Source organism: Sinocyclocheilus grahami, unplaced genomic scaffold (genome assembly GCF_001515645.1).
Source record: "Sinocyclocheilus grahami isolate Dianchi unplaced genomic scaffold, SAMN03320097.WGS_v1.1 scaffold1.1, whole genome shotgun sequence".
NCBI classification, from domain to species: Eukaryota; Metazoa; Chordata; class Actinopteri; order Cypriniformes; family Cyprinidae; genus Sinocyclocheilus; species Sinocyclocheilus grahami.
Genome location: NW_015505180.1, coordinates 3,954,339 through 3,976,015, shown reverse-complemented (window position 1 = coordinate 3,976,015; position 21,677 = coordinate 3,954,339). Strand labels below are relative to the sequence as shown.

Genomic DNA, 21,677 nt, shown 5'->3' with positions numbered 1-21,677 from the left:
ATCATGCTTAATAGCCTTTTTAAGATCAGCCCACATTCAAACTCATGCTGTTTATTCTTCAAGGTTAAATGTGCTTTTGTTGCCCATTATGTCAAAGGGGAATAAACTGCAACCAGGTTGAATAGAGGAGCACGTCAGACGCGGAGCAAGGACCACTAACTGATCATTTCTGAGTCCTCCGGTGGACTGGGACATGCTACTCCGCTTCTAATGCATTCATTACCGAGAGGTGACTCGCGCCGTGAATCGTGTTGGCAGCTCACAGGTGTTCGTCTCTTTCATTTCTTCTGCTCCCGTTCTTGTTTTCTGCCTCGCTCATTTTACACAAGCACACACGCAGGCACGGGCTCACATGCACGCAGACGCGTACAGCTGGTTCGTTGTTGTCGCAGGTCTAAAAAACAAAGCTTCAGCAGATGGTTGTTTTAGTGCCAGAGCAAAGAGGATCTACAGTTCCGTCACCATGGTCACACACACACACATACAGGTTTACACTCACACTCACTTTGTCTCTGTCTTGCCTGTCCCTTTTTTCTCTCTCGCTGTGTCTCTGTAATGTTTATCAAGAATATGATCTCATCTGAAAGTGTGTTACTGTCCTGCATTCTGCTTTACTGAGAGCAGTGGCCCTATTCACACACGCACCTACACCTTACCTCTACATCTAGACATCTGTTGTTTTTTATAACAATTAGTGATTGTTCATGAATTTTATTGGTGGAGCAACGTTCCAGGAGTACTGGTATTTAGTTGAACAGCTCTTAGGAGGTTTCACTCTGCTTGGTGACATGGAAAGCTTGATACTTTTATTGAAAACCTTCAGTGTTGTAGAAAAAATATTCAAGAGAATAACTGTGGCAAATAATGTTTCAACACCTCACTTGTTCTTTTTTAGCAAATATATTTATAGAAATGTGTAAAAGTTTGTCCACTACTGTTTATTCACTGTAAAACTCGTTGTTAGGTATTTTTTGTTTGTTTTGTCCACTTCTGGCATATTATAACCAGTAAATATAAATTCATCTGATTTGAAATTCATTTCTTTGTTTGTTTTCAATTATTTATATATAATATGTTATTAAAATACTATAATTAAAATATTGATTTATAATATTTTATTTTAGAATTTATTTCTTACTACTTTTACTTACTAGATCATCCATAATGTCACCTGTCCTAGTAATAATGTATTAGATGCACATCAGCCTGTTGTCATAGGGGCATCAACTTCACATTTTCTCGTCCCTAAACATGACTTGGAACAAAATGAACTGAGCAAAAAGTGTTAACATGCTAGTGTGGGTGAGTAACTGTGCGGTTTGTTTGTGGTTCAGACTCTCGATAAACCATAAAGTGCAAAGTTCACAACACACATTATCTTTCCCACACATTGTTTGTTTTCCTATCATAAACTTGTATTGACCTAATTATTTTTTCTATCCCCTCATCCTGCTCCTAACCCCCTAAACTGAACACCACACAACTAGTTTTAGATTTTCATTAAGACATTTCAAAAGTTTAGTTAATTAATTTTCATTATAACATAATTTATTAAGTTAATTTCAGGTCTTACTTTCCTTGTGAGGGCATTTGGTGGACGTAACGTTGACAAAACCTGACCCACACACTGAAACAATGGCATTATGAGAGATACATTTTGGTTTGAGTAGAATCTGAACCATAATGCATTTGTTTTGCATTTTAATCTAAGTAGCTTATTTTAGCATGTGCTCATGTTTGAATTCTGTTACCTAATTATAAGTTCTGTAAAAACACAAGATATCCAAAAGCATAGAAGCAGCATGTTGTTTGCACATGCTATGGGACAGGTATAAGATGTCTTTATTTTTATCATTCATAAACTAATCCCAACTAATGTTAATGCTACTTTTTTTAAAAATCCAATAAAACCTGTTGAAAAGTTAATTCGTTCAACAAACTGTGCCAATAATCTGTTGTGATGCGCCCATATTTACATGTCACCTTTTAATCTAAGTAGCTTATTTTAGCATGTGCTCATGTTTGAATTCTGTTACCTAATTATAAGTTCTGTAAAAACACAAGATATCCAAAAGCATAGAAGCACGCATGTTGTTTGCACATGCTATGGGACAGGTATAAGATGTCTTTATTTTTATCATTCATAAACTAATCCCAACTAATGTTAATGCTACTTTTTTTAAAAATCCAATAAAACATGTTGAAAAGTTAATTCGTTCAACAAACTGTGCCAATAATCTGTTGTGATGCTCCCATATTTACATGTCACTGTGGCAGCTCGTCGCCATGGCAGCAGAGGAAGTGGATGCTTCGCTGCGGTCATTTGGCTTGAAAATTTGATCGCCACACCAAGATGACAGTGAAGATGTCACAAATCAAATTACGCTCATTGTCGAGCCGGGCCTGTGAACAGAACAGTCGTGCTCACACAAACACGATGTGCACACTTGCCGGATGATTGGTTGCAAAATGCTTATTTAGAGTAAATGATTCTTGAATGCCCATTACAATTTTTACTCTCATACCTTCATGAATAAAATACTGTGCCAATAATCTGTTGTGATGCTCCCATATTTACATGTCACGGTGGCAGCTCGTCGCCATGGCAGCAGAGGAAGTGGATGCTTCGCTGCGGTCATTTGGCTTGAAAATTTGATCTCCACACCAAGATGACAGTGAAGATGTCACAAATCAAATTACGCTCATTGTCGAGCCGGGCCTGTGAACAGAACAGTCGTGCTCACACAAACACGATGTGCACACTTGCCGGATGATTGGTTGCAAAATGCTTATTTAGACTAAATGATTCTTGAATGCCCATTACAATTTTTACTCTCATACCTTCATGAATAAAATTAAAATCGAACCGACATTACTCTGTTTGGAAGCTAATGCACTTTCGACTGAACTGGAAGAAAGAGGAGGGGAGAAGGAAGGGGAAAAAATGCACACAACAAAAACCAGTCGGAGAGTGTGTTACGGCGAGGAAAAGAAAGGGTTGTATTGAGGCGGAAAACATGTTCTCGGGGAAGAAATCAATTAAAACGAACCTTTAAATTACGCCGCATGGCCGCGCCGCATCTGTTAGGGGCCGGGGCACTGCTGTGGTCTGAGCGAGCGACGAGCCGCGAGGGCCCACAACCGCTGTGAAAAGTGCTGCAATAATGGTAGACTGGTGTGAGATGTCGAGTTGTGGCAGCGCCTCCACTCTAAACTCTTTTCTGTGTGGGGCTTGCTTGGTTTGCCTCCAAATCCTTGTTGCGTATGGAAGACGTTCCAATTTCAGCTCAATTCAATTGTATGCATAAGGAGTCTTTCACTATGGCCATTGTTACCAAGCAGATTAACAGAATTGTATGGAGGTGTCGTGCTCGCATACAAAACAGTCTCAATTGAATATTTATGTCTCAGAAAATGAGCCCCTCTTGCACGCTAAAGCCATCACTAAGAAGCCTGTTATGAGTTTTTGATGAGTAGTTGACTTAAAAATAATTCTGTCATCTTTTTCTCAACATAATGTATTGCCAAACCCGTTTGACTATCTTTTATCATTTGAGCACTACAGAAGAAGTTTTGATGAATGTTCACACTGCTCTTTTCCATACAATAAAAAGAATATGGTGGCTAGGGGCTGTCAAACTTTAAAAATGCTGAAAGAGCACAAAGAAAGCCCGGTAAAAGTGCTTCAAGTTAGTCTTCTAAAGCATGCAGTAGCTTTATATGATAAACGGAGCAGAATCTAAGATGTTCATTGATTTTTTTTGGCAAATTTTAATCCAGTAGTTTCAATAGGAATCACAGACGCGAATTTCACGTAAGGACAAAAGGTTTCCTCATGCAGATTTCGCAACAGGTTTAAATTGGTCATGCAAAATTGCCTCACTGACTGACAGAAACCTGGATCTTTTGAAAGTAACATCTATGTGAGCGATGCTTTATACATCTCTACACTACTGACAGTAGACAGGCTTTTTTTTTTTTTTTTTTTACTTTTGTTAATGTTGCACCTTTAAAATTGCATGAGTAAATGATCATAGCATTTTTATTTTCAGGTGATCTATAACTTTAACATTTGGAAATCAAGATAAGTCCTCTTGTGGAGTTTAAGTAGAGGGCTCTTTATCTGGGGGACTGGGATGGGCTTCCTTGCAGAGCTGCGCCATAGGCCCTTCCACTCTATCACAAAGACAGGCCTGTATACACAGTCAGGATGTGTTCTCAGTTATGTGTCCATACCACAGTGTCTTGTTTGTACAAGGCTGGCCTCAATGTTGTGCTGTTCTACAAGGCCATGTGGCTAGACACAGCTGAGTGGCTCTCAAAGGAGCCGCATCAAAGGGCCCTATATTCAGAAACGGACAGGTTGAGCATGTTACCTGCGCAGAACGGCTATTTAGAAACGATAGGGCTGTATTAAATGAAACATATTCAGCACTCTCAGGTAATTACATCAGCATGTAAAAGTCTAATTAGTGATCTCCAGCGGGACACATCTACTGACACTAATTAAATATAGTCAATCCTGCATACCATCCTCAGACACCACGCAGACAGGTGTTAGGTGTAGGTGTGGGTTAGATGTGTGTGCAGGGCTCAACAGGAAGGTCTTATTCGGATAGTCAGTCAGACGAGTAGTTCATATTTTCATTTGCCCTCACAAAAAAAGACATTCTTACTTTTTTAAAGCCCTTTTTATATAGTTATTTTTTATGTTGTGCATGTTGGTTGACCATATGATTTTGATTTGGTGGATAAAACTTATTCAAATAATAAGCTGTTTTATTCTTTTTTTATCAAATAAATGTTAATAAAAGATTATACCAAACTACGTAATCATGCTTTCTTTTGAAGAACTTTCTTTTATTCTTATGAATGAAAACACACACAGATAGCATCATGACATTGACGGAATAAATTCCTACATGCACATCAAAAGTCATGTGACTTTGCCTGAAGTCAAGTGACTAAAGAATTCATTGAATAAACCTAAAAACTAACCAACGGACCAAAACCATTGCATAATAATCTATTTAATGTATATAGCATATTTCCAAAGCTCAATATTCAATAAATCACATAAAACCCAAATGTTTACGTGTGCGAGATATAAAAACACAATATCAACAAATGTAAGTAGAATAACAGCCCCAAAACTCTCTCACAATGTCCCGGGCCCCACTTATTAATATATACTTCTGCCTCTGGTGTGTGAAAGCTGGTATTTAGGAAAGAGGGCAGGGAATAGATATAGATCGGATACAGCTCAGTGTGTGTGTATTGTGTCTCCGTCTGTTTTAAGGTTTGACTGTGGGCCTCCTGTGGCATTTTTTCATCTTTCAGTCAGTGCCCTTTGACCCTGAAGTCCTTCTCTGATGACTGCGTTTGTGTGTGCGCCTGGTTTGGAGTGACTTGTGCATGGTTACAGTACTAATTTACTACCCCACCGTTTGTGTCTCTTCTAATTAAGGCCAAGTCATGGCAGACTAGAGCTGGGCCCCATCATACGTCTGCTCCTTATTATACATCAAGCCTCGCACACTCTAACACACAGTCACACACACAAACGGAGAGATTACCCTCAGGTCCAGTTTAATCGCTTTCTTCCTTCAAGTGCAGGCTCGGGGGTGGACCATACTAATTCCGGCAGGGGGTCGCCAAGGTAGCGAGGGGCTGCAAGGGCGGGACAATGGCAGTGTGCAGGGCATTGATTTGAACCATACCTCTGCACATTCCTCCACAAAACACAATGAAGTGCATTATCCTGCTCGACTAACCCCCCTTCATCCCAACCCCTTTCCTCTTCTCTCTCCAACAAAGAGCCTTTCACCCGGCAATGTCTAAAGCTTCTCGTCCCACTTACTACCTGTTCTCACCTTAGACACACACATATGTATGTCTATATATACAGGCCAACATTGCCTTTTTGTATACATGGGAACCCCCAACTAAAATGTGTAGTGTGTTGTCATAACCATTTTCTGGTTAAAGTTCACCCAAAAATAAAAATCAGGATACTAAAAGGACTAAGAAGCAGTGTTTTTATTGTTAATCAAAAACTAAGACTATAAAAACATTTTTGTGAATTAAAATAAAGATGACATAAAATAAAATAATCATTAGATTAAAAAAAAAAAGTTCAAATATTAAAATGAAAAAATAAAATGTTGCCTTAAAATTTAATTTAAAATACTAAAACTACTAAAAAATTTTAAAGGTAAATAGAAATGTAAAAAGAAAAAGAAAAACAACATAAAAAAGACAAAAGCACATAAAAAATGACTAAACCTTTTACTAAAACTTGTAAAACTGTATGACTTTTTCCTTCTGTTGAACATAAAAATAGATATTTAAAAAAAATATTCATGCTGCGCTTTCTCATTAGACATAAAACATATTCCATCCTGCAGATTTCAGCTCCAACCCCTATCAAACACACCTGAACCATTGAATAAAGTTTTCTGAAGCCAAATGATTAATTTATGTGAGGAACAGACTGAAATTTAAGTCACTATGCACTGGAAATCTTTGTCATAGAGCTCAAATCTCATTTGGGATTGTGCACATTCAAATTTGCCATGTTACAGTTAGTTACATGCAAGAGCGAAAGCTCCTTAATCTCATTGTCAAATGGTGTCACATCATGAGGGTGATTACATAATTAATAACATTTTTCTTTTTCAGGTGTGCTGTATCTTTAAGAATCATGATTAATTTTTTTCCTGCTTGTTGTTAAGATGGCAAAGTTCCTCTGTCAGCTCAATCGAGGGCTTGTTGCACACAAAATGACAGGGAATTTATCTTTGTATCTGTTTCTTAACAAATACAGATTATCCTTTAACTCGTGTGGCTGTATGTTTGCATATCAGCAGGAGAGAGAGACCAGAAAAACACTTAAACCACTTTATCGGACTCGTTTGCCGTGTAAACAGCACAAAGTAAACAGTGTCAGGCTTGAGTGTCGAGTCCAAATCTATTCCAGAACCGTTCGGTTAATTAAAGCCATCCTTCCCCATGTACAAGCGAACAAATCAGCTGTCTTAATTATGATAATTAGCAGCAACATCCTTTCAGATTCCTGCACAAAAAACAGAGAAATTGAATCGCATGATGCCACTCGTTAACGAGGTCGTCAGTCAAGCAGCACAGCTAATTACGACAGGAGGGAGATTTCTCTTCAGAGCAACGCAGTGATTTTTCACCAGCGAGTCAAGGGAGATGCTCGCACACAACGCCGGGGATCCCCAATGCTATCGCACACACACACACTCATGTAAACGGACCTCTTCTTGTCAGGTAACTTCCTGTATGCGAGACTGACTCTTGGGAGGTTTGCAGTCATGATCAGTTTATATTTTCTAGTTCTGTTCTCTTTCACTAACCATTTGGATGCTGTTTTAAAATGTTGACTGTATCTCTGTGCAGCCTGTCGAGGTCAGTTCAGACGCTTCAGCTCCCATTTAAAAGAACAATTTGCAGCAGCCTCTGTCTGAGAACGTACATCTGTATTTGAGAGAGCGAGAGGGTATTGTAGATGTGCACTTATGTAAGTGTGTTATCTGTGTGTGTGAGAGTGTGTGTAGAACAGGGCTGATTGAATTAGAGTAATTAGAGACAGCTCACAGTGTCAGTATTAATCACACTGCGGTCTCATTATGGGCCCTGCACATCATTCCTTTCATCTCGTAATGATCCTCAGACACCAAGTCACACATATTAACCCACATCCCCCGTTTCTCTTCTCTCTCCGTTTCTCTTGTTCCCTCTTACACACTTACATATATAAATACATACATACATACATACATACATACATACATACATAAACATACGGCCTAATAAAGGTACCCCCCTACACACACACATATTAAATATTATATTGTATATTTAGATATATTTGTATTATTAGATTTTATATTTCTAGAATATATATTTATAAAAAAAACATCAAACAGTTGCATTATTATTTTTATTTTTTTACGTATGTATATATATTATTTTTACATGGCTCTCTGAAATAATAGATTTTTATTGGTCAGCATTTAATAGAATATTTTTGAAAAAAGGCTGTGTACACAAATGTGAATACTGTAAATATATGCATAATATATGCCGATTTCCATACTGAATATTTTTTAATTGTATCATTACAAACCATAATGTTTAATAATGTTTTAGTACTTAAAAATCCATGCATTATATTCTAATGTAATTCTAATACATTTTATAAGGATTTTCAATATATATATATATATATATATATATATATATATATATACACCTGTATATATCATGTTATTACATTATTACAAATTTCCATATAGTCATAATTTTAAATATTTTAAAATAAATAATTAATATAAATAATAATAAAAATAAAAATAAATGATAGCATATAAATTGCGATATATATGTTAATTTTATATTTTATAGTTATATTTATTTATTTATTTATTAAGGGTGGCAAACACAAAACCTTTGTTGAAAGAACTCATATAACATCTAGGCTGAATTTTGCCCATAGGGATGAAATAGATCTTTCTATGGCCTGATAATACCAAAACTTTAAAGCCTCAGGCAGTATGCAGCATCCCTGCAGTGAAGCATGGTGGATACTTTGGGGATCCTTCTCTGGTGCAGGAACTGGAAAACTCGTAAGGATGGAGTGGGGAAATGGATGGAGTTAAGTCCAGATAAACCCTGGAGGAAAACTTGCTGAAATCCGTGGGCCCTGGAAGATGACTCAGATTCCAACAAGACAATGACCTGTAACATACTGAAGTAGTCAGAGTGGAGTGGCTTGAAACCAGAAAGGTTAATGTCTTGGAGTGGACCAGTCAAATCTCAAACCAGCTGAGCACCTGTGAAATGACTTGCGTGCTGCTGCTCAAAAACGACAAAATTAAGATACATGATGACAGAGGCCAAATGTGGTCCAAACTCTATTAACTCTGACAGACAAATACTTAGTTCAGTTTATTTGTACTATTATCATTGTTATTTACATTTATTTAGTGAAATTTAAGATGATTCTTTTGGCTTTTTTTGTAGTGAAATCTCAGTGCAATCTGGTAATTGCATTGCTGTTCTTGTAATACGGTTCCTGAGGTACCTGATGTACAAAGTACAATTTAAGACATGTACACTATGCACACTAACCTAAATTCTCTAATGATTGTGTGTTGCAGACTGTTCAGAGTGATCCCGCCACACACATTCACGCTCTCTACAGGAGGAATGAAGACAGGTGAAGCAGAAGACAGGTAAGAACCGCAGCTCCTGGTCACTTTGGGGATTTTACAACAAAAAAATAAAACCTACTGATCAGACACATCTAATTTCTGCACCCTACATGGGAAACTAGGGCTTGTTGCCACATGGGGAAATTGTCACAAGGATTATATCTCAATTAAGTAAAGTTATACATGTGTTTTCTCTAGCATCTCACAGAGCTTCACACCACACCAGATTTATTTTTGTATTTGACTTTTTTCTTTTTTTCTTTTCTTTTTTTATAAAGTTGTTGGGTAAACAAACAAGTTGTCACTTTTTTTTGTGATTTTGAACATCTCACATAACTAATTTTTTTGTTTTCTTTGTTTTTGTTTAATTTTAGATTTTGATTTAATAGCTGTTGGGTAAACAAACAAGTTGTCACATGTTTGCTGTTATTTATTTATTGTTTGTAGTTGTTACAATGTTTGCTGGCCAAAACAATGCTTTTATATTTTTATACATTATATTTACCATTTTCTATGAATTTAAATTAAGCTGAAAATCCTACTCTGGGCTATGTAATGGTAGGATTCATTGTGTCAACTTACCCCATAAAATTGTGACAAGATGTCCCGCTATTGTCACCAGTGGTCAATGTGTATTCAGTGAACCGTAAAGTATGTTTTTTTCCTCTGCAATAACAGTGGAAATATTCAAGAGCTTATTTGTAGCCAAGATTTTTAAGGTATGCGTCTTTACAGAAACTGGCTGTTACACACACGCACAGTGTATAAATGTATCTAAAGAAAAGGAAAAGATGTTTTCATATTTTATGTTATTAATCATTTGAAAATTACAGATCTGTGGCAGTATGATCTGTAACTTTTCAAAATTGTGACATGATATCAGTCTGCTTAAAAAAAATCAAATATCTTTAAAAGTTAATGTCTCCGTTGTTTTATTACAAATGAATGAAATATCACTTTTATGAACAAGACTAAAAAACATCAGCTCTTCAACATTCAGAAATGCTGAAATTAATATTCGGTCTGGGCTCAAGTTCAGGTGTCTCTGCTTTTATTTGTTTCTGCTCATTATGTGCTGAACTTGTGTTTACACAACGGCAAAGGGAAAATATCTCCGTTTAAGAAAGAGAGCAAATCTCCAGTGTTCCCAGTGTCATTATTCATCTTTTTCTTTTAATGAATCTGAAATAATTATTTGGTTTGAGGAGAGCAATCCCTAATAAGGTGTAGCAGGAAAAACAACAGGGGAAAAAGGAATCAGGGGAGCGGCTTCTTTTGAGTACAGCCACTGTGTTTGTGTTAATGAATGCAGGTTGGGTTAATGACGAGGAATAGACTTCAAACAGCACCGTGAGGCTGTCTGTCTCTGATGAGGGTCTTTTCATAACTGCTTCTAAGGGTAAAGTCTTTGCTTTGGCTGTCCTCGTGTCTATAGTGCACAATCTCACATACACGCTGAACTCTGATCAGGGCTTTAGGTCAGCAAATTTGTTGTAGAAATTAGGCATAATGCTCAGTGATTGGAGATTAAACATGGCTCGTCCAATCACTGACAGCCGTCCTCATGGGCTGGAGAGAGAGATGCTGTGTGACATGAAATCATTTAACAGGTCTGCTGAAGTTAACAATGAGGGCTGATTTGGACTTTTAAATAACTTAAGACATCATATTATCATCAGGGTGGTTGCTAAAGTCATGTTTGTTTGTTTTTCTGCTATAGAGAGCGTGTAGTGTGTAAGTGAGTCTCAATACAGGTCAGATCTGTACGTAGTATGTGAAGTGACACTTACATAAATACATAAATGTAGGGCTGCCAAAGTTAATGTGCTAATTTAATTAAATGCATTTTAACACATTTACTTAATTGTTATATTTTTCATAACAAATCTACATTTAGTTTTGTGGGGAAAATGTTAATTATCACATAGATTGAGATCAAATATAGTTACTGTTGTTGCATTATGTTTGTCGCAAAGGGGATGATCATATTTGGGAGTCCGAAATGACATTGTATCGGAACCCTCCTTCATATTGGGTTTGAATATCTGTGTCTGTTTTTACACGCTTTCTCAGTCTTTTACATCCTATCACCAGTCATTCTCTCTGTCTGTCTTATTTGATGTCGTAAGTGCATGTTGTCTAGCTGACTGAGGGCTGTTTAATTTGATCTAACCAAATGAAAACAAACAGACTGTTCCTTCACTCATCTCTCTCCTATGGACTTTTTTTCCTTCCTTCTTTTCTGGTCTGCTTCTCCTATCATTCTTTTGTGTACACACCGTTCTTTTTATCTCTTCATTTCACTCTCTCTCTTTCATTTGTTCATTTTCTTTTGTTCTCTCAATCATTTCCTCCTCCTTTTTCTCCCCCACAATCTCTATCCTGCTTTCTCTCACACTAATTGTGTTGTGAAACACCTTTGCTGTGTGTTCGGGGGCCCGAGTCCATCAGGGCCAGCGTGTGTGTGTGCAAGTGTGCGTTTGATGTGTAGTGCTGTCCGAGCTGCTCTGTATGCTGGTGAGAAGGGGATCATTATGTGTGCTTGTATTCGAGTCGTTTTTTATTTAAGACGCCAGACAATGGACTGGTGATTGAAGAAAACAGCAGGCTGACAATGAGTCTCTGTGTCTGATAATGCAGCACCATCCTGCCGGGCAGCTTTAGGAGGGCCCTGGCTCATTGTGGCTCCGAGGAGAGAGGGAGCGAGAACAAACCCGCTGCTTAGTAGGAGGAATATTTTGTCGTGGTATGTCATTATTTTGCAAATTTGTATTATCTCATCATGTTGTCTTCATTGTAATTGCGGCTAATTAGAGGGCTAGTTAGAGGCCGGGCTTTGAGGCTAGCTTTAGCGTGAAAGAAGCCCGCCGATTAGCACTCTCCACCGGAGGAAGCACAGAAAGGGGAGATTAATCTGGTTACCTTGACGACACTCGCTTCCATCTGCGAGGAACAATGCGGTTTTGTTTCTTTGGATCAGTTCGGATCAGCAGAACGTGGTGCTCTCGCTTTAACAATACCCAATTCTGTCTAACCTACTCTGCCGCCCTCCTGTTTTTTTGGCCCCCCTGCCACCTCTACTACTTCTCCTCCAAATCTTCATCCCCTCATCTCTTCACTCCTCGGTTTTCTTGCTACTTGACGTCCCCGTGATCTTTCAGACAGCGTGACTTTTAAAGTCTTTGACGTGTCTGTATTAGTGATGGTCATTGTGGTTGTTTTTGTCTACTTGACAGATAAAAGTTTATCCAACTACTCAAGTACTTGACAAATATATCATCGAACTATTTGACCGGTAAATCATTAGACTATTCAAGAACTTGACTGGTAAATTAATAGACTTCTCGACAGATATAAATCAACAATTCACATACTTGAAAGGTAAATCCTCTGACTAATCGAGAACTTGACAGATAAATCATTTGACCTTTTTCGAACTCGACAGATATGAATCATCCAACTACTTGACAAATAAAGTTTCTGTCCATTTATGAACTCAACAGTTAAATCATCCGAGTACTCAAGAACTCGACCGATGAGTCATCTGACTACTTGCCAACTTGACAGAGATATCAACTGAGTACTTGACAGATAAATCATTTGAGCACCCATAAACTCAACAAATGTAAATCATCCAACAAATAATCCGACCACTTGACAAGTAAATAATTTGATTACTCGATTACATTAATCATTCGACTAGTCAAGGTCATGACAGATAAATCATCCAACTAGTCGAGTGCATGCCAGATATATCATCCAACTAGTCGAGTACATGAGAGATAAATCATCCGACTACCCGACAACTCAATAGATAAATAGTCCAAGTACTTGATCACTCGACAGAAAAATCCTCTAACAACCTGAGTACACGTGTCCATCTCTAGTGTGTGTTGATTTAAAGGCAGGGGAATGGGGTTGTGTGTTGTGACAGGCAGAGGTTACCAGAGGTAGTGACCTTGTCACACCAAACCTTAATATGTGTCCCCAAATCCCCCTCTGGGCTGAAAAGCACTTAATGAAATAATACACTCGCGTGACTGTAGACACAGCTCAGGGACTCCCCTGCTTACACTAACCTCAGAGACAGTGAGCTTGTACAGTGGAAGAGAAAAGGCTGTTAAAAGTAAAAAAGTATTTTGTTTTCTTTGTGATGAGGAGGAAAAGGGAGAAGGAAAAAGAGGAAGAAAATCAGCCTTGCAGATCACATGTAAGTGTTCATTGTGATGAGCAGTTAAGAGTTGGAGCACAAAACGCTGTCTCTCCATCTGGTGTTCACTTTGCACTCTGAACAGAGAGAGAGACAATTGAAAGAATGCCAGTGACATCTGCTCCCATGGGCGCCACAATGGAGATCCATAGAGATCATACTCACACAGCCCTCACTTACAAAGACACCACTGTGTGTGTGTGTGTGTGTGTGTGTGTGTGTGTGTGTGTGTGTGTGTGTGTGTGTGTATTCACAATCCATGTGATCTGGGACTCCACAGCATCTTGACAAAGCCATGCCCATTGTGCCATCCAAATATCCAGAAACTCTCAAACTTCTGTTCTGTATTATAATTTAGACAAATGTAGCGAAATACACTTATTTATTTGTGTTTGGATATTGTTGACAGTCTGTTGGTCTGTCAACTTTATGCCATTGTTAAATATATAACATGTGTTTCTAAACGAGTTAAGACATGATGTACAATCAGTCTGTTGTTATTGCAAAAATAAACACAGACAGAGAGATCAGGTTTCTTATTTAGAGATTATGACCAGCTGACTGTCTCACTTATTCTATGAATATATATATATATATATATATATATATATATATATATATATATGTATATTAGGGCTGGGCAAGTTAACGTGTTATTATCGTGTTAACGCATTAATTGGTTATTTTATCGCGAGTTAACGCAGTTTTTTAAATTTTATTATGAAAGTCCGTTGCTCACATACAGACAAACCATCATGGGTCACAGGAGGGGTGGGATGTTGATCTGTACTGGCTTAGGATGGGTGTCATCACGCGTCTCAACCAATGAGAGCATTTGGGGTGGGCCTAAAGACTGCAGCAGCGCTCACATGAACGCTCCCGATAAAATTATTTAGGCTAAGCATCAACATTCACAAACCACTGTTCACTGTTATTTTAAGCAGAAAAGAATGCAGCATGCTGGTAATCACGACTTTATAAGTGGGAAATAGGAAGTTTCCGATAGTTCGTGAAGACCGCAGAGAAGCGCTCTCGCTCAGCACAGTGCAGTGCATCAATTTGTTAACTTTGTGGTTTATTATTTTGAGTCGTTTGGGACGTGGTAACACACAGCCCTCTCACAATATATTGCTTTACAGATCTATCACTCTTGCCGCTCAGAAATGTTCACGCAATCATGCTGCACACATCATAAGTTCAGCGCTCCGGCGCGGTTAGCGCTCACACTCACTGATCTATATATAACTGAACCGCGCTCTGGCCCACCTCTTCCAACCGAGCCAGGGACGGCTAAACGAACCGTGCCCGATCACACTAGTCAAACGAACCGGGCTTTGGGGGTCAAACATGTTCGGGCATGGTTAAGATTGCCTAGTGTGAATACACCATTATTTTCCAGCATCCCGCACACATGAGTCCCTACCCACCCGCACTCTCCCATCAAGTGTTGTCCCGCACCGCACTCGGCTGCGTTGTGTCCCGCGATCGTGCAGGTCTCTACTCGGAAGGTGCCTGTTATAATCTTATGTTTGAGGATTGGACCCTGAGCATAACTTGTTTTTCTATAACAAACAATAACATATTGTCTATAAAAACGTTAATGCCCTGGCAGTGACAAGTCTCGGTTAGCCTAACGCAGTACACATAGCAAGGTTTTATATATATATTTGACATGGAAAATTAATTCAAGTTGAAATTATTTTATGTAAAAAGAGTTATACAAGACAAATTAATCTAGCATATCTATATAAGAAAATTCTACAGTTTAGTCATTATATCAAACTATTTGACTACACAGCGTCACAATTAACCAATTAGAATTATATATTCCAAAGAACATTGTAATAATAGTAATGTGTTGTGTTAGCAGTTTATTAGCACATACATATTTTCCCATGTACACTGCTGTTAAAACTTTTTTCATAAATTAATACTTTTGGATGATAAATGTTGTTCTTTTGAACCTTGTATTTATCAAATAATCCAGAAAAAAGTATCTCACAATTAACCAATTAGAATTATATATTCCAAAGAACATTGTAATAATAGTAATGTGTTGTGTTAGCAGTTTATTAGCACATACATATTTTCCCATGTACACTGCTGTTAAAACTTTTTTTAATAAATTAATACTTTTGGATGATAAATGTTGTTCTTTTGAACCTTGTATTTATCAAATAATCCAGAAAAAAGTATAATCGTTTCCACAAAAATATTAAGCTGCACAGCTGCTTTTTAAGAACTGATAATAAGAAATGTTTCTTTAGCAGCAAATATGAATATTAGGATGATTTCTGAAGGATCGTGTGATGCTGAAGATTGTAGTAATGGAGTAAGACTGCTGAAAATTAATATTTGTCATCACCGGAATAAATTATATTTATATTAAATTTAAATTACAAAATATATTAAAATAAAAAAGTTATTTTGCATTGTAATAAACAATATTACTGTTTTTACTATATTTTTTTATCAAATAAATGCAGGCTTAGTAAGCACAAGAGACTTAAAAAAAAAAAAAAAAAAAACATCCTATTGTCCCCAAAGTTTTGAACATTAATGGATACAATATATGTTCATTCATTTTTACTTTTCATGTTATAATTCATAACTGTACCTGTTTTTGTCAATTATTCCAGTTTCAAATTAAAGCATCTGCAATCCAAGCAAATGAGGGTAAGGCTAGTTTGCGTATGTGGGTTTGTTAGTGTGGAGGTGTGTTTTTGTGTGTTTCTGCATACTTATCTTTGAGGAAAATTTCCCCTGTTGTTGTTTCATGTGCATTCAAACTGGAGTCTGACGATACGCTCGTAATTTTCGTAAGTCATCTCTATCCAAATCGCTTCAAAGATTCGCAGAGTGCCAAAGATTTTCACCGTTTTTTTTTTTTCCTTGGGCCAGTTCTGGCGCAGCGCAGCAAGGAGAGAGGAACAAAAAAAAATTTCAATAAAACAATATCTTAAAGGGCCTCCGTCGAGATGAACTTTCAGATGTGTCTCCAACGGCACGCATCTGCTGCGTGTGGTAGGCTACATCTGTTCTTCAGCCACTGAAAGCTGACAGGAAATATCCTCATTATTGAAGCGTCGCTGATTATTCATACATTCATTCAATCATTTGTTTACCCACCTGTTTATTCGTTCACTCCTTCACTCTCTCAAAAATAGCTGCTTAATTTGAATGAAAAGTGTCTTGTGTCTTCACAGAGGAAATGAGGGTATTTTGTGTGAGGAAATTGCTATGGTTCGAGTTTACATATGAAAGCCAACCAAAATGTTGGAATTTGGAGCCAAGATGGCTCTCATCACGCACTTGACCAGATAGAGTTCTCTGTGTGTGTGTGTGTGTGTGTGTGTGTGTGTGTGTGTGTGTGTGTGTGTGTGTGATTGTGACTACACCTGATGATTATGCCTGTTTTGGCAGGAACAGTGGGGGCTATCCACGTCCTCTCTGTGGTCTGCTTACTGTCATGGCAACCCATCCGTGGCCCTGCTCTCTTAATGGCAGCGTTTATGACATGATGTCACCTGTGTGAGCAAGCTTTTGTTTGACTCCTGCCCACGTGGCATTTTCCCCCAAACATTCGGCCTCTCTGTTACATACACACTCAGAGGAAAGGATGAGGAGATAGGACTTGGACAGGTGCCTTTCGCACTGCTCTCGTGCACTGAAGTCGTGACTTCTTAATAACCTACGACACTTCAATGCAAATTCTGTTTTCTCACAAATTGTGAACAAAAAATATATATATTTTTATTTAAAATGTTTTCAATGCTTTAGTTGATCCAGTTCAGAAAAGCTGAACGATTTGTTCACAAATAGAATTGATGTGGTCCTTTTGATCGGGCTGTTCATCACATAAATCTGTCATACAATGACTTTCATTTAGTGATTGAGTCATACACTTTTTTAGCTTGAAAGCTCTGGTCCCCATTCATTGTAATTGCATGGAAAAAAAACACCAACACATTGTGTTCACAAATAGAATTGATGTGGTCCTTTTGATCGGGCTGTTCATCACATAAATCTGTCATACAATATGACTTTCATTTAGTGATTGAGTCATACACTTTTTTAGCTTGAAAGCTCTGGTCCCCATTCATTGTAATTGCATGGAAAAAAAACACCAACACATTGTTCAATATTTCTACCTTTTTTTTCCACAGTATAAAGCCATAGAAGACATAAACATCAGGAGGATGCGTAAAAAATTTCGTTTTGGGATGAACTGTCCCTTTAAAGTAAATCACTTTTTTTAATAATACATTCTTGACACCTACATATCATGGCACGTAACAGCCTTGTATTATTCTTTCCTAATGAAACAATCAAAAGTGTGTGTAATTATGAACGTGGTGTCCGTAGAGATCAGAGAACAGATGGGAATTAGTTGTTGAATATCAAAGAGTGCATGGCATCGGAAACAGATCCTACAATGAGAGGAAGTGTCATGGGAAAGAGATAAAGATTGAAATTACAAGCCGTAGAGAAGGTGCAGAAGAAACAGAGCAAACCCTCAGAGACCCATGCCTAGGTATAGGTGCCCGTGAGATTCCTTTTTCTTTTTTTCTTTTTTTTTTTTTTGGAAGACGTGGTTTGCAACCAGGGTATTGTCTACCCCAAATGCACACATAGACGCACACACATACGGGTCCCCTCCCCTCATCGTGCCATGCAGTCTGCTTGGCGATGCCCTCTCTGCCATCTGTAGCCTGTGCCCTGTGCGCGTGCCCCTCCCCCGCCCTCCTGCACTGTGCTGGGTGGGCTTAACCATCTGTGTGCCAGAGGGGGATCACAGGAAGTGGACATGATAACACACAAACATACACAAGCACATATACATCGACCCTCTGCATATTAGAGCTTTAGCTGTACTGCCATGTCTTGTAGTCTTAACCATCCTGTATGCTGGTAATAATGAGCAATTATCTTATAAGCCATATATGAGTAGTTAAGGTCACAATTTGTTTAGTAAAAAGTAGTGACCAATATATTGGTCAGCCAAGTAATTGCCTGATATTTGGCCCTTCTATGATTTCATTTGCGATAATTAAATTGCATTATATTTGAAAATTTTATGATATATTTATTTGTAAATGTATTTTATATAATATTTCATTATACATTCATTATATTCATTAATAATATTAAATTATGTAAGTATTATATTTTGTATTATTTTATTTATTTATTTCATTTTATTTTGTCAAGGACATTTGTTAGTTATACTATCATTTGATCTAATTATTATATCATATTTAATCATACAGCATTTGTTAAATACAATAATTATATTAATAATATTATGTACATATTTAATTTAATTTTCTTTTGTTTTGGTTTGTTTTATTTTTTTTGCAAGGGATATTTGTCAGTTATACTCTATACAGAGAGAGATAGAGAGAGAGAGATGTCTATGTACTGTATGTGTATAAGTATATTGTGCTATGATGAATATGTACTAAACAAATATTGATTATTTTGTAATAATTACATTGTAAAAACATTGTCCTTTCTGTCTTTTTGTTTTTATTTCTTTCCTCCCTTCTTTTGTTTTTACACTTTCCTCCTTTGCATTCCCAGAATCCTCCCTGAGGAAGTTAGTGCTGGATGGCAGTGTTTGAGGGTATTTGGCAGTCTAGGAATGGGGAAAAGTCTTGGATGTTTGGCAGGTTTAAGATGGTGTGTGTTAAGAGGCGAATGCGGTGGCAGCATCAGTAGAGGCGTGGAGGCAGGCGGAGGATGAGGAGGTGTTGTAGCTGCAGGCTGGAGATCTGAGAGCTTTGCTCCATCCAGCTTCTCGCAGATTGACTTTTAGAGGAGCTGCACAAAGCCACTGTGGAGAATCATCTCAACGCTGCTTTCTCCCTCTCTTGTTTTCCTTTCCTTTCTCATTCCTGGCTGTGCTGTTTCGCCACAGGCACAGATGTGTTGAGTCCATGTAGGAGCATGACTTTCCAGGAGAGACCTGTCAGGTGTATACTCTCGCCGTGTAGAACCCAGGACTGACACTTAAATTGTCTGGGTTTTTATAAAGAGTTTGATGTACTGTATAGACATACTCTAACACAAGGCTTTATCTAGACTATTTAGGGAAACTAAGCAGTGATGTTCATGAGATTAGACACCCCTGGTTTAAAGCTTCCAGATATTATCTGAAAACTACTTTGTGCTGTCAATTACAGAATCATGGTGGAAGCTAATTGAAACTGATCATGATTAAATTGGTTGTGAATGTACAATTCACATTTTGTATACAATATGCATTTTGTATACATTTAGGCTTGCCAGAAAATAGTTTGAGGCAATAGGCTTGTGTAACCAAAGTTAATTTCCCATAATTTTCTGCGGCAGCACAAGAATGATAAAATATATCAGTAAAGCATCGGTTACACACCTAATGTGCATCATTTGCTTTTTATTTTGTTGTGTTAGCACTAATAAGCTTTGTGTGTGTTGGGAAGTGAAAAGAGAAATGAAATATAACATTTTTATTCTGTTAAAAATTACATTACTATCCAAAAGTTTCAGTCGATAATATTTGTTCATGTTTTTGGGTCTCTATTTTTTATTTATTTGATAAAAAATACTGTAAAAATAGTAATATTGTGAAATATTATTACAATTTAAAAGAATATATATTTTGATGTATTTTAAAACACAGTAATTTATTCCTGTGATGGCAAAGCTGAATTTTCAGCATCCGTTACTTCAGTCTTCAGTGTCACATGATTCTTCAGAAATCATTCTAATATGCTGAAACATTTCTTATTATTATCAATGTTGAAAACAGTTTCTGTTTATTATTTTTTGTGGAAACCAGTATATATATTTTTCAAGATTCTTTGTGGAATAGAAAGTTTCTAAAGAATAGAAAGAACTGCATTTATTTGAAATGGAAATCTTTTTGTAGCATTATAAATGTCTTTACTGTAACTTTTAATTAATTTAATCCATCCTTGCTGAATAAAATAGTTATTTCTTAAAAAAGAACTCTTACTGGCCCAAGAATTTAATCTTAAAGATTAAAGATTTTCTTTTAATCTTTAAAAAAAAAAAAAGTCTTACAGGCCCAAAATATTACTTGAGCACATTTCAATTTCTGAACTTTTAGTTCAATTCAAGTTAACTAAGTAGGGGCTTTTAAGGAGAACTTGAGGATAATTTGCATTAAGAAGTTTTGAAGGTTCGGGAGCACCATCTGCCTTTTAACTCCAAGGGTCAGATTGGGAAAATAGTAATTTACAACTTAACTGATAGTGTTTATAAATAGTGCCCCATAAGTAGTGATTTTAAGTCAGAGGGCCAGTTAAGAGCAAAACAAAAAAATAGTCTAACATGACTGTTTGGTGTTAGGAAGACTAGATGAATGAGAAGATGAACAGAGGGAGGTAGGGACGAAGGGGTGAGAGGATGGATGTGTTCTGGGGGGCATTATCGTTCGTCATTATTTGAGCTTCTGCAGCACTCCATCGCGGCTCTAATGGCGCAAAGACACTTGGTGTTTCTTTCTCTTCTCTGTCTCCCTTTCATTCACACTATTCTTCCCCAAGCCTGGCACTGCAAAGTAGTTTAGTGTGTTAGAGATCGTTTCAGCCTCGTTAACAAAGTGAAACACAACAACTGTCTTGTGTGTACCTGTAGTCCAGTAGACTGGTTCTTGACTGTCGGTTCACGGTTGTGGTGGTGTGATGTCTTCGTTGTAATGCATTGTTTTGTTGCGCCTGAGTCGTGTGGGGTTGGTCTTTGAAAGTGAAATGAAGCGTAATTTTGCGCTCCAGGTTGTGAATATACTTTCGCTACTGAGAGCTTCAAGAGGCACACACCTCACTAAGCTGTCAGAGAAAGCAAATGTTCGGTTGTGTTAATATTTATGTCTACCTTGTACATTTATGTGTTTACGTATCAGGAGGAATTGGAAAAAGAAAAAGAGTGTGTCAGAAAGTGTCATTGACATAAAGCAGGGGGTTTTAACCTTTACAGACCCAGAACCCCCCATTCAGACTAGTGGATAAACCAGGGATCAATGTTAAAAAAATTATCTTTATAACATAACATTATTATCTTCGGTAATGCTGAACAGATTAAATAGTGATAGTAAATACGCGGAGTAATAGCTCCTGAAAATTCAGCTTGCTGTTTTTACTGTATTTTTGATTAAATAAGTGTAGCCTTTGTGAGCATAAGATCACATTGTGAGATTGAATTCGATATATATAAAAAAAAAA

At 37.3% G+C, this 21,677-nt stretch overlaps 1 protein-coding gene across 1 annotated transcript in view; it reads left to right on the top strand.

Annotated features, from left to right (window-relative positions):
* The first annotated feature begins 243 nt into the window (after positions 1–243).
* The window catches only part of LOC107587062 (transcription factor SOX-5-like), a 105,280-nt gene continuing 83,846 nt past the window's right edge, over positions 244–21,677 (top strand). The window contains exons 1-2 of the mRNA XM_016274942.1: positions 244–265; positions 9,186–9,260. Coding sequence (XP_016130428.1) covers positions 9,235–9,260 — 26 coding nt within the window. The 5' untranslated portion in view covers positions 244–265; positions 9,186–9,234. The remainder of the gene's footprint in view (positions 266–9,185; positions 9,261–21,677) is intronic.